The sequence below is a fragment of the Pyricularia pennisetigena genome, chromosome 1 (genome assembly GCF_004337985.1).
Source record: "Pyricularia pennisetigena strain Br36 chromosome 1, whole genome shotgun sequence".
NCBI lineage: Eukaryota > Fungi > Ascomycota > Sordariomycetes > Magnaporthales > Pyriculariaceae > Pyricularia > Pyricularia pennisetigena.
In genome coordinates, this window is record NC_043740.1 from 1,358,604 (window position 1) to 1,372,671 (window position 14,068).

The 14,068-nt window shown below is 50.5% G+C and overlaps 2 protein-coding genes across 2 annotated transcripts; both read left to right on the top strand.

The window, feature by feature from the left end:
- Positions 1-873: 873 nt before the first annotated feature.
- On the top strand, positions 874-4,785 carry PpBr36_06970 (uncharacterized protein; the record flags this gene model as incomplete). The annotated part of the gene is made up of 1 exon (XM_029894110.1): positions 874-4,785. The coding sequence occupies one exon, from the start codon at positions 874-876 to the stop codon at positions 4,783-4,785; it is 3,912 nt and encodes a 1,303-aa protein (XP_029748496.1).
- A 3,359-nt stretch (positions 4,786-8,144) lies between these two features.
- Positions 8,145-13,118, top strand: PpBr36_06971 (uncharacterized protein; the record flags this gene model as incomplete). Its single annotated transcript, XM_029894111.1, has 3 exons — positions 8,145-8,274; positions 8,458-10,945; positions 11,042-13,118. The coding sequence occupies 3 exons, from the start codon at positions 8,145-8,147 to the stop codon at positions 13,116-13,118; spliced, it is 4,695 nt and encodes a 1,564-aa protein (XP_029748497.1).
- Positions 13,119-14,068: the final 950 nt, after the last annotated feature.

Here is a 14,068-nt window from a genome sequence, read left to right on the forward strand (position 1 = left end):
CCTGGAACCAAAGGAGAACAAAAACAAAAGCTAAGAACAATCGCAATTCGAGAAGATAACGAGGAGCGATATTGCACGGGCAGTTTACAAAGATAAGAAAACAAGCATCCTGGTTTATGTCTGCCCCGTTTCACGTCGGCGGTTGGGAATTTCGAACTGAAAGCTACGGAACTCCAGAAGGTGAGGTTGACATCCTCAGGTGGGTTAGGGTGCAAGCGCGTCGGATACAAACAAAGCTCAGGACCGCACCTGATTGGTAGGATCTGGACCGATTGCTAAGGCAACCGAGAGATGCTCCACACACTATCCCCCACCACATATTGTTTCATCTTGGTCCAGCCCTGTTGACAGCAATTTGTTCCACAAATATGAATGCCATTTGCATACTCGAAAAAAATCACATTGAGGCCTAAAAGACGCAGAGGCCGAGGATTATCCACTGGGGATCTGTAGATAAATTTAATACAGCGCCGTATTGCTAACTAGAGGAAGTAGGTCAATTGGTATCTCAATCCGGTATTTAGCACTCTTCCAAAAACAAAATGTACGACCACTTATGACGCAAAAACAGGGGGGCGCGGCTTCCAACCAGGGTCGGGTACGGTACATAAGCTAAGGTACCTCAGCTGCCAGGGGACGTGCACGCGTAAAGTGGTCGCAATCTACCGCGTTGCCCATGACTGCCGCGTTCATGGGTTAAACTTCCGCTTGGTGCACGGTCCAAAAACTCATGGGCAGCTCCGGATATCATTTCTCGGTCGGAATGCAACAATTACTACTCAATTTCAAGGCGACATAGAGGGGCTCCTATCCTCATATTCTCTGTCAATGCAAATCAAAACTAGCAAAGACCGCTGAAGAGGTGTGCTCAACATGATATCAAAGAAAGCCCCTCGCACGGCCGAGTCGAATGCCGCCATGCTCTCGACGATTCATGAGCTTGACGGCAGCGAGGAAGGCTTCGTTTCTGAATCGTACCACCGCCCCGAAGATGTTCTCTATGTCGGCTCCGATGATGAGTACTACGAGAGCTCGGCCCAGCGAACAGAACGATGCCGCGCGAAATTCGAGGCTTACATACAACGCGGCAGTCAACATCCACCCCTGATCATGTCGGCTAGTCTCAAAGGCCCTTTTGACAGCAAGAACTGGGTGAACCCCTGGCGCAGCCGAAGCCAGAGAACTGTCACCGCCGGCGCAATGAAGCAAGCAAAAGTCAAGTCCAAGACACATCCTCCGAGGCAGCACTTGTCAGCAACTAAGCTAAATGCAATGCCGGCGGCGGACCCGACCTATCTCGATACTCCCATAGACATCAACCCCGCTCCCATGGATCAAAGGAAAATGAAGCAAATAGAGACGACAGTATCATGGCTCCCTTCAGTCGGGATGGTCTCAGAATCAACAGCCAAGGAACATGCACCCACGATTCTGCCAGTAACTGACACAAATGGCCTTTCGAACCCCTTCAACCCAAAGAAGCGTGTGAAACAATCAGCGGTGGACTGGCTGAGGCGCCCAAGCCCCATCAAGAAGCGCAAGCCGGGACTGGCAGAACAGCAGGAACCCCCTCCTAGCTCTCCTTCAGAGCAGGTGGCCACTAAGCGCAAGAGGACAAGCGACAACAGGGCCTCATTACCGATTGCTACAGATAATGCTTCAGGCGGAATTCCTAGGAGTCATTCAACCCATACTATCCAGCCGTATGACAAACTACGGCTGTCTGTATCTTCTGGCATTATTATCGACGAGTCTACTATGCGCGATGAGTCTTCTTTCACTGGCGCAACCCTTCCACCTTTTCAGGATTCGAATTCACCAAGTGCGTCCTCGACTCCTGAGCAAGAGGCTGCAACCTCAGGAAACAAACCTTGCACGGCTCCCATTGTCATTGGCCTGTTGTCTTCTACCCACAAATGCAAGAAAACATACAACAGCGAGCCAGCGTGTCGATCGCCTGACACCACAGCCACATATAGCAGTAGTCCTCTCTCTAGCATAGACTCGTCCAAAATCTTCGAGACTCAACAAGATGAGAGTTTCTGTTTCAAGGCCAAGGTCCGTCAGGCAAACAATATTGGGAACAAGGGGGAGCAGTCTGCAGCGCAGACCCATAATACAGAAGTCAGCCCGGCTCCCCGGGGATCCATGGACGGCAAAAACGATGAAATCGAGTCAGTGAGCCAGGGATCCGGCAAATCCCCTATCAAAAATCAGATTCGCGACGCAATCCCTGAGCCTGGCAATGGAGACGAGCTCAAAATCGCCTGCAGAAGTAACCATGTTATCAATGATAACAAGGACCACGACGGCACTGATGATGATGGCGATGATGATGGCGATAGCGATGATGAGACGACAGCGGTGCAAGATGCGCCACTTCACTTCTCTACTATCAGAACGCGGCTCACTACCCAAGGCCACTGCAGGGCAGAGCCTAATGGGAACGGATCACCTATCCATGCACGCCTTTCCGAAGCAAAGGCTGCTTGTGTCACTTCTTCTCCACGCAGCGCAAGCCAGACCCTTCTCTCTTCACAGTTGAATGTTCTCCAAAGCCAACTGAAGTCCAAGTGCTCCTCTCAAAGGGATACCAATTTTGCAGCTGGCGATAACTCAATAAACCCGCAGGATGGCTCTAAAAAGGAATCACACAGGCCCAGCGCCATCGCTGATACTAGCACTGGTCAAGAAAGCGAAAGCACAACCGGCTTTGAGGCAGATGAAACAACTCTGGTTCAAGGGTGTGTCTCTGGCGTACCGGAGCTATCCTCGCAGTTAAAGGCTGGCAGAGGGGCTATGGGGGATTCGCTAGCTGGATCGCAGAAATACTTCTGGTCAAAGAAGGCCGGAGAAGGTATTAGCCAAAGTCCCGGCTATCCTCAGGACCCATCAGGAAGCCCATCAACATACTCGCAGTCTGTGTCTTTGGATCATTCCAGAGTTACTGGAATAGTCAATTCTGGCTCAGTCTCGCTCAGCCAGCCCTTGACTGCTTTGTCGACGAGATGGGAGTCCGCTGTCTCATCCACCATGACACGAAGACCAGCGTCTCAGCCCCTGCAACGTGATATGACTTTGCCTCTGTCTTCCCTCAGGGCTATCGCACAGTCAAGTCTGAATATGTATTTTGGTTCTGCCTTGGATCGAGAGGTAACAACGGCGAGTCTGCCAGACCTAGCGCCCACAATGCAAACTGTTGAAGAGACGAAATCGGAAGCTCTCACCCCTGAAGGCTTGCCGAAGTCCCCTGTTAGGCCTAGCCGATGTACAAGCTCACCGAGTGGGCAGCTTTCAATCATCGATGGCAGCACAGACGAAAGCGAGGATGACAGTGATGTCAATGCTGAAGATCAACCAATCCATGACACGACCGAGATCCGAGACTGCGCTACTCAAAAAACTCCGCGACCTGCTGAAGACATGGAAGGGAGCCCCAAACTTGCAACTCAAGACCAAAGTCCATGGGAGCTTCCAGAAGATGGCTTATTAAGGACTTCATTACCTGTCAACATGGATAATAATTCTTTTTTCCTGTCTCAGAGCATGAGATCATCGCCTCCGCTGCCCAGGATTCATTTGTCGTTTTCTGACAGGCGCACGAGTTCACAAATGAATCCCCCGCCGGTAGCGCAAAGCCCTTGGGCTGGGGAAGATATGGCGACACCGCGTGTTAGACGTGGTCAAGCTGTTGTGTCGCCTTTATCGCTAGGGCATTGTACAAACAGCCAGGAAGTTCCCAATCCTGCATTGCCAAGCTTCGCTGACACCCGAAAATCGGAGGAGCCAGACCACAACAATTTGCAGCCTACCGCCGTGTCGGTTAGCTGCCGTCCATCGACGCCAGAGGGTAAACTCTCCAGTTTACCTACGCCTGAGCTTACCTTTTCACTCAAACCGTTCCGTCGGTTCTTGTCCCCGTCTCCGCGTAGCGAGAGACGAAAGTCACGTCATACCCCAAACCGGGCGTTGTGCACCCAAGACATCCTCAGCGTCAATCCTTGGGCACAAGAATATAGGACAGCAAAACGAGTGCGGTGGGCCCCATTGCCAGGGTCAGAAGGTTCAGCTGAGGCAGACGAAGGACCGGTTGTGGCCGCATTATCACCCAGCGCAAGCGAAGAGATCGACAACGAGTCAGACAGCAGTAGCTCAGACGACGCTGCAGGTGACGATGAGGATGAGGACTACATAGAAGCGGGTCTGTCTCGGTCGGTAAGGTCGCGCAACGTGAGACGCGCGAAGAAAACTGCGGCTGCCGTGCTCGCCTCCTCTGTCAAACCCCATTCCATCCCAACAAGGCCATACTCGCCACCGCCCCCAACACGGACGTTCGTCGATGACCTCCCAAGCGAGGTAACGCTTTTCCAAAACCATTTTGCCAAAGTGGATAGCGAACGGAAGATGTTCAAGCCGAAAACTCTCAAGCGCCCACTCGCAAACGACACAGACCCGGTTCAGCAATCTCCCAGTGGCGGCAGCCAGCCCGTCGATGCTGTGGCGAGACGATTCGCCGAGGCGGACGCAGCTAGCGTGCGACCAGCAGCCAAAAGGCCGAGGAGCAGCATTTTCAGTAAGCCTATATCGTCTCCGCGGCATACCGAGCAGAGCGAGGAGAATGAGCGGCCCGTGGACGACGTCAGTGCTGTTATTAATAACCTAGGCGACTTCCTGGGCGGGTGGGACGTAGACGTCGAACTCACGCAGTCTGCCCGGGAGAGGGAGCAGAATGAAGCTCAAAGCAACTATATGAGTTTGAATATGGGCATAAGCCCCTGGGCGTGAAGCATTGCTAATACATGACCTTTTTTTGGTTGGTTGAGCAAATTTATTCATGATGTAGTCTTGAGCATTTGTTATCTGGGTTCTAGGAAGCTCTGTATTGTGGCTGTTATTCCTGGACGTTTCCTCCAGCGTTGAGCATGTTCGATGGTCGTAGCGTGCTTCTAAGGTTGGCTCATGATCTAGGAATTGAAGCTACTGTCTGTAACTAGTCATGATTGAGTCGTTTTCCAGATCAGGTCGAGTTTCTTATATCAATGTATTTGCCTATTCTAAATAGACTCGTTTCATCGATGGTATGCACCGGGGTGGTTTAAGATCCCAACTTTGTGGAAATTTATAACTATGGTCCCCTGATGAGGATGGGATACATTCATGACCAATGTCCAAGGCACATTGGTATGTTATGACTGATTCAGGAGTGATAAGACTGGTAGACGGAACCTCGATGCGTGGTTGTAAGAAACCCGGAAAGCCCGGCATCTCTCGGACAGCTCGTTCCAAGACAAAAGAAAAGGAGCGGAGAAAGAAGAAAAGCGGCTTGCTTGTCAGGTTTGCTGTCCAGGATGAGACCCATCACTGCCTTATTGACATGACTAAAAGATGTCGTAAACTACCCAAATTACCGAATCTGAGCTGCCTTGCTGCACATGTGGTGTTTACTTGCAATGTAGATGGGGCAAATATCTACACTTTTTTGGACAAGAATTATTTCTAACTCGAGGCGGAATCTCAACAAGAGCTTTTTACCAGGGACCGGGAAGGATTTTTTTCCCCTTTCATTTCGTCAACAGGGCGCCACAAATCCTCATTCACCGCAACACAAGTAATAAGACACAAAAGCCTCCCGAAGGCAAATGCAAGGCATGATACGCAAAAGAGATACACATGGTCGCTTCGTTGCATATGCTTGGACGGCTGGCGTGCTTGCCTCCACCGCTATTTTGTTTTTTTTTTTTTTTTTTTTTTTTTTTTTTTTTTTTTTTTTTTTTTTTTTTTTCCTTCCCCAACTGGAAGACATGGTCAAAAAGTTGATATCTGACGGGGGCTTGCCTGCCAATCTTCCCCATAGTTTTCTTGCTTTTTTTTTCTCTTATCCTTCTTTTGATGGATGGGTGTGTCAGCGTCGGGTACATGGAGGGGGTGAGTGAGCGAAGCAGGATTTCTTTTTGGCGAGCATCTCAGCGCATCACCTCTCTTGCAACGGGAAGACTGTGTGCGACGTTGATTTTGGTTCCCCTTCCCATTTTGTGCCGCGAATATCCAGAGTCAACCCCATCTCTCTGATCGTCCGAGCCGGAGTAGCCGTTGCACTTTGGTATATATCCGGGAGTCATACGAAGCCACGTAGCTCAAGTGCTGGCAATCAATTGCACGCAACTAATGGCTTGAGGTGATGGTGAGTATGCCGGTACTTGAAGACGACAGGCATGAAAATCCCGCATTGTTCCTGCGAATAGTGCAGCTTTATCTTGGGTTAAAGGGTGCCAGACATATGGTAGGCAGGGTACAAGATTGGGTATATGGCGCGCTTCCATGTACTCTCAGCTTCGGTGGTTGTCACTGTAGATAGTCTCGCACTGTCAAATGTTTTTCTTTTTTTTATCATTATAGTTTTGTGAGCAGACACTGAGAAGTTTCCTAATCCATACATAAAAATAGTTGGTTGTTTACAAAAGCGGTAATGGTACGGAGTAGCATTTGTACAAACAAGAGTTGCGGCATGCAAAGTGGCTATTAGGTTGAAAGCATCCGGGGTGGCTTCCCAGACGTTGTAGGGCACGTTTATGTTTGATTGGTGGCGGAGGCATCTCGGTGCTGCAAAGCACTTGCATGGAGCCCGTGCCGTCAACGTTTTTTTGCGATTCCCCCTTTTAGAACAAATGGACGTACGGAGTATAGCTGGCGTCGACTTTATTTGACAAGTCAATGCGCCATCCTGTCGTCATTCCGGTTAAAAACAGAGAGGGCGGGAAGAGAGTAAGAAATTGAAACGAGAGATACCTCTAAAAAAAAATAGATAAAAAAATAAAAAAAGCAGTTGCTTATCTGTTCGAATGAATGGCCTAAATTAAATAGCCACTTACGTTGAATTCTCAAAGAAAAAAAAAAAAAGTTTTAAAGCGCGTATGCAATTCGAGCCGTGCCGCTCGCCTTACTGTTGCTAGAAAATGGAATGCTGTGTTTTGTTATGACCCCTTGTCCATCCGACTGAGCCTTGATTTAATTTGATGATGTTTTATTTCTTGTTCTTTCTCTTTTTTCTTTTCTCGTAGTACATTTGTACCTTTTAGTACCGACACCGACTTGTGTAACAGTCAAATGCCAGCAGCGAGCCTCTCACAGGCGAGAGGACGGCAACGTGACGATGATCAATCACCTATATTAGACAACATTTTAGAGACGTCGAAAATGCTGAGTCATTTCGAGTAGTGACACTTGGGTAAGAAACGGCACCTCAGCCTGCCAGGGCACATACATGGTTTAGCTATTGTCGTACTTAGCTGAGCAAAGTTCCACTGCGAATTGATGTACTACTGTACGTACTATAGGTACCAGTCCCAAATAAACCGGCATGCTGGGATGATAGGATACATCATTGTTTCGGGGGAGACGAGACCCATATGTCGTCCACCCCACGAACGAGTCTCGTTAGTGAAAACGAAAACGTGGCGGGTGGGTTTGGTGGATAGTCAAGGTACATACTCCTACCAAGGTGATGTTCTTAGGGCACTTGAAATGACGATAAACCGACATTGGCTACTCGTGGAATGATCGTCTGCGACGACTTTTTATTTTTATTTTTATCACATCTAAGAAAGCAACAAAATAGAAGGAACAAGGTACGGCTATATCCCTGCCTACCTGATTTTACAATTTTATTTTTACCGTAGAATTGATAGATAGGAGTGCCATCCCAGAAGTGGACGTGCGCAAAACGTCTTGATAAGGGATGATGGGCTTTGACGAGATTGTTACTGTCGATGCCCGACAGTGCCCAAGCCATCTCTCTCTAGGCCAAAAACAATTCAGGAAGCAATTTAGCCAAATCATCCATTACCTGGGCGACCACATACACGCATAGTGATCAGGAGCGCCAAGATAAGATACCTTGGATAACATTGACTACTTGGGTATGGAGCGCGTAACCTAGAAGGCTTGGTTATGTGTGAAGGTTGTAGTTTATCGACACGACACCTCGATGGCCAGCTTTTAACTTGAACCCAAGCGATGGTTCCTTCTCCATCATGCCCTTGCCCGGCTCCAGATCTCCAGTTCCCAGCCAGCTAAATGCCAGTTGCAGTTGCGTGCGGACCTCGACAGCGGGGAACCCCACCTTGTGTGGATACCAATTCGTAATCATGGAAAGAATCGATCCAACCAATGAAATCAAGGCTGGCGTGCACTTGGCCACCCCTCCTCTTGGCTTGCAACTCTTGGCTCTGCGTCTATCTCTGGGGCTCTGTCTGGTTCATTCCATCATCCCACCAAGTACTTTGTACCTCTTGTTGTGTGCGTTTGCGTCAGTCAGTCACACTCGGCTGCATTGGTGTCGGTTTGTTGTTATCTTGTATGAGGAAACATAGCATTTCGGATATTCCCATTAGCTGCGTCCCCAACAAGTTAACCTCGAGTAGAGCCCCTTGTATCCCGGCTCTGGTTCATTGTCACCAGTGCGCTTTTGCAAGCCTCCCGCACTCCACTCTCAAAGAAGCAAATCAATCACCGCCGCCGATTTTGCCACGCCGCCCGCCTCTCCATCCGCACGTCGATACGGTCAAGCCGCACCTCGAGATCGTCCTTCGCAGTGTTGCGTCGCCGTCAGCGAATCGATTTCCACCACTCACACACTTACACACGAAATTTCCGCCCTATCAACACCCGCAAATGTTTTCCTCATGTCCAGCCCGTCACCCCAGCCTGGAACTACCACAATACCACATCCACAACCACCAACTCCACTCAGGGAGCCGGCAAACCGAGTTCAGCCATCGTCGTGCGGTGACCCTGTCGATCCAGTACCAGTCCTGTCGCAGGGGCCGCCAGACCGCAGCCGTATTCCTGTCTCAGCGGCAGAGGCAGACAAGACAAGCAGTGGCACGAGCGCAAGCACGACCGCAGGCGCAGGCACAGGCACAGGCATAGGCATAGGCACAGCTGCAACGATAAACGCTACACCTCCACCACTCACCCCGGGCGTAGATGCTTTCCCTTCCACCCCTGCACAGAACCAGCAGCATGGCGCCGGTAATGCGGACCAGAATAAAAAGCCCCGAGGCCCAGTCTTACCTCGACCTACTGGCCCGTCCCTGCTGACGCAAGCCTTGGCCTCCGCTCGTGGTATACCATCTAATACTTCGAACCCCGTTATTGCCCAGCCGGATCCGAACCGTGTCCTGTCACATAGTCCCGGCAACCAGGGTCCTACCTCTCCCTCTTCTTCCTCCTCTTCTTCTTTTTCTTCCCCTCTGCACCAACCACACAGCGCCCCTCCAACGCTACCCCCGGGTTTATCTCACACCTCTCCTTCGCCCACCGCTACTCCAATCTCTACATCACCCCACAAAACCAATGATGCCCGCAGCGATGCCGCACTGCATGGGCTCAGCAACTCTTTAACGACGCAAACTGGCCTTCCGCCTCGATCGTCAGTCATGTCGGCCTCGACCGTAGTTTCTACCCTCACCGTCTCCGGCTCGCTTCCCGCAAACAACCCAAAACTGCATCTACACGCTGGTTACAATGTCTTGGATTCGAACGGGTTAGATGCCAGAAGTCGGGCTCTCAATGGCCGCCGGCCGAAAAACGTCGACAGGGTCGGGTCTTCTGATTACCCAGACTCGACGCATCTTTCATTGAGAGCTCCAAGTGGCCCCATTTTGAGCTCTTCAGCCGGCGCAAAGCCGCAATCGACGTCGCCCAGCATACAGCCTCGGCCAAACTTGATTACCAAGCAAGGATCAGACTCGGCTTCGGCCGACGATCGGAATCCTATAAGGAAGCAAAGTATGGAACATAAGGTATCAGTCGGGCCAGAAAAGATCTGGTCTATTGGTAGTGGCGAGTCGGATAGCCTCGAGGATGGGCAGGTAGAGAAGTCGGTGACTGAAGTCATATCCGGCGTCGAGCACAACAATCGCAGCCGCAAAGCTAGCCATAGTCTCCGCTTCTTCAAGGAGGGGCTACCAGAGGAGAGAAACAAGAAGAAAGATTCTTCTAAACATGCTGGTCACGTATGGGATACTACATCCCCGAGTCTCGAGGCCCCAGCAACAATTCCGGAACATGCTGTTGTTGAAAGCGACGTTAGCCATTCGGGGGGTTCATTGTCTCCAAAGTCTGTGGATCCTCATGCTGATATATTTAATCAAATTCAACGTTCTACCTCGGTCAAGAAGGCCAAGGAGAAAGATGCTATCAAGAAAGGAGCTGGTAATGATTACTTTGCAGACGCCGAGTTGGGTTTCACGCCCAAATTTGCAGATCGCCGTCAGGACATCCCGCAGCCCGAGGAATATGAAGTGCTACCCGAGCCTGCACTTGAGCTTGAGAAGGAGATGCCTCGTGAACGGAGGAAGTCTAGCGACAGCACCGACGATGGAGACGATTCAGGCGAGGAAAAAATATCCTCTGCCGTCTTCGTCCCGCATCAAGCTCCACAGGAACAAATAGGAACTCCAACAGACCCCGTGAGTATCCCGGGTCAAGCTAACGGGCAGAGGATATCTCCCAGTGCCGATGGTTGGCTCGTCAAGGCCGACGAGCCAGAGGTCGATCGTCGCGATGAAGTGGGTGATGAAGCAGGGGCACTCACTTGGTCGGGTTCAGACCGAACGACGACAGCCCAAGGATCCGGTCTAGAGCCGTCTGTCTTGAAGCCGTCCACGCAGGGGGGCTCTGCTATCATAGATTTCGCAACACCACGGGGTGATCCGAACGGGCCACCTCAGCAACTGCAAACTGCAGTAAACTATGAAGATCAACCATCTCCGCAACCTTTGGAGGCCATTGAGTTGATTCCTTACAAACACCAAGTCGGTGGTCACACAACACTGTGGCGCTTCTCGAAGCGTGCAGTCTGCAAACAGTTGAACAACCGCGAGAACGAGTTTTATGAAAGGATTGAGCGAGATGTTAGGGATCTTCTCGCTTTCCTTCCTAGGTAAGCGGTGCCAGAAATGTCGGCTTCTTGATGTTGGACGGCTTCGTACTATGTTTAATGTTATTAATGGACGAACGCTGACGTGCCCTTGTGAAGATACATCGGGGTTCTCAATGTAACTTTCAAAAAGCAGCCACGCCGCAAATCCACGCTTAAGAGAGAGGATACGGCTGCCTTGGAGCGAAAACTGCTTGACCAGAGCGATTTGAAAAAGACCCTAGGGAGCAATGGAGCTGTTGGTCAACATGAAGCCGTGTCTGGCCCAGCTGAGGATGCAAATGCGGCCCCTACGCACACTAGAGTAATCAGTCAATCTCTGCAATCTAGTCAAATTCCGGTGCCTACTGTCACTTTTGTTGATAATCAACACATCCTGCCGCGCAATCTGCTGCAGCCTTCGCCAAGTCCGGCTATCGAGGTTGGTGGCAGCCGTGTTAGAAGCAGCTCGGCTGTCACCGTGCCAGGTTGTAGTCCGGATGGGCGAAATAAGGCCGCGAGCCGGCCAACACTTGAGGATCGACATGCAAACAGCTGGGGTGCGACAACGGTCAACAAGGATTTGCGGAACAAGGTTTTCAACGACGTTTTCATGAAGACCCCTTTTCCAATGCGGCCACACCGCAGGTGGCACTCGCAACGTGCACCCCTTCCGAGGTCCTCACTACCAAACTTCTTGGTGCCCACAGGCGGCATTCAAGACAGGGCAGAATCCGAGCCTGATCTTACGCCACGCCGCTCAAGCACTGGTCAGGCCAGCTCTCGGTTACGCAACAGCTTGAGCGTCATGGGGCCCGAAGTTGATCATCCGGAGGGGACATCGGTGCCGAAGGACGTCAAGGACAGACTCAAAGCAGCAGATGATGCCGGACCTAAGGACATTACGGGCACAAGCGCCCCAGAGCCCGAGATTCCTATCGAGAAGGGCGCGCCTCAGGGTAAACGTCGTCGGTATTCTGGTACAGCATTGCGCAGGAGGGCTAAAGAGGGGTTGGATTCGTCTGAGAGAAAACTGCAATACTTTCAAGAGCCTGATGATGAGGACTTCAAGCGGGAGACTGATTTTGATACCGGATTAGTCCCCGCAGAAGTGGGGGATAAATCACAAAAAATACCAACACAAAATGACAATGAACGCACGAGGAGCACAAACTCAGATGCAGGAACGACGGCATTGCATCTTGAGCCAGAAGAGACGCCAACCACGTCCCCCGGCTGGACTATAAGCAATTACCCGTCCACAGTTACATCTGGGGCTGCCAGTCCAGCGACCGAATTCAAGCGAATACCGCGACCTGTCAACCCTAAGGAGGCGCGAGTGGCCGATTCGCGCGTGGAATACTTCCTCCTGCTTGAAGATTTGACCGCAGGCATGAAACGGCCATGTATCATGGACCTCAAGATGGGGACCCGCCAATACGGAGTCGACGCGACCCCTAAGAAGCAGGCTTCGCAGCAACGCAAGTGCGCGGCCACCACGTCGCGGAGCCTCGGCGTACGGGTCTGCGGGTTACAAGTGTGGGACGCAGCCCAACAGACATACATATTTCGCGATAAGTACTACGGTCGGGACCTCAGGCCTGGGGCGGAATTCCAGGAGGCGTTGACACGATTTTTGTACGACGGTGTCGATCCGGCGAGCATCCTTCGGCACATACCCACCGTTTTGTCCAAGCTTAGAGAGCTGGAGGTCATTATTGAAAAGCTAGACGACTACAGATTCTATGCGGCCAGCCTATTAATGTTTTATGACGGAGATCGGAGCGGCGATGACGGGAACGAGACCGCGATCGAGGACTCAACTACGGACTTTGCCACGGACACTGAAGAGGGCCGCACCGCCGCTTCGGTTGCCGCGCGCAAGGGTCGCAAGCGCAACAAGCGCGAGATTGATTTCAAGATTGCCGATTTTGCCAACGGCGTAACAGCCTTGTCCGGTGGCTATGGGGCCGAGGACCGGCCCTGTCCGCCACAGCACCCTGGCCAGCCTGACCGCGGCTTTCTGAGAGGTCTCAGAAGCCTCAGACGCTACTTCTTGAAGATCCAGAGGGAGACGAGGGAACAGCTCGGGCTCGGGCTGCTTGGCAATCGACATGGAATCAACTACGACGGCTCGTGCGACAGAGGCTTTGGTGATGACGGATGGGACGAGGATGAAGGTTCTGTGAGCGAATGAATGGATGCTGCCTCGAGCAAACATTTGTATTACGGAATTGCGGATATTGAGACATTATCCAGAAGTGGTATAGAGGATGTGTGAATGGTTGCTTTTTTTTAATTCTCCGTACAAATTGCTGTTGAATTCTTTGTCATGAATCTTTCTTGTTTGCTTCTTGATTTATTTATTTTTCCACTTTGGGATGTCTTGGTCTCGGTCTCCTTTTTTCTGCATGTCTATAGAATACCCCTTTCCCATTGGTCTCTTGAGTGTTACGAAACGTTAAACGCAAAAATCTGGCCTGGCCTCCTTTCCTAGATTGATACAGGACAAACCGAGCAAAAGGAGAGAAAAAGAAGAAGAAAAAAAAAAGAAGAAAAAGAAAACAAAACTTAGTCTACTGCGTTGGTTTCTCTCCAAGATTGCTAGTGATGATGCTTACTCTATCTTTTGGGGGAAAAATATACATAGTGCGGATGGGTAGATAGGTTGAAGGGATGCTCTCGCTTATATAACCAAGCAGCTACCAACCAGAACTAGGTGCCTTAACCACAGTGATGTGATGGCTGGTTATCAGCTCAACGATTGCAGTTTGCTGGCCTAAATCAATCCACTAACGATGATACTTTGGGTCACTGGTGGAATCTGCAATGTCAAAAGTCATTTTGTAACCCTCTCCAGGCCTAATGAGCTCGTACCGAGAAGAAAACACACAATCAGCAGGGCATAAGTCAAGTGTTTTGTTAGCAAAGGCACTCAAAGACAAATAGGGATATCAAAGGATTGCAGCATCGAGCAAGAGAAAAATGAATTTTTTATTTTTTTTTTCTTGTTTTGTTTTGAATGCAATCAATCCGATTTTTACGCTAAATATAACGAAACTGACATGACATTCAAACAAAATTGCCACAAAATACCACCAAATTCGCAGGCTATCGAAACATCGCCGCATCATCTTGAGAAGGGAA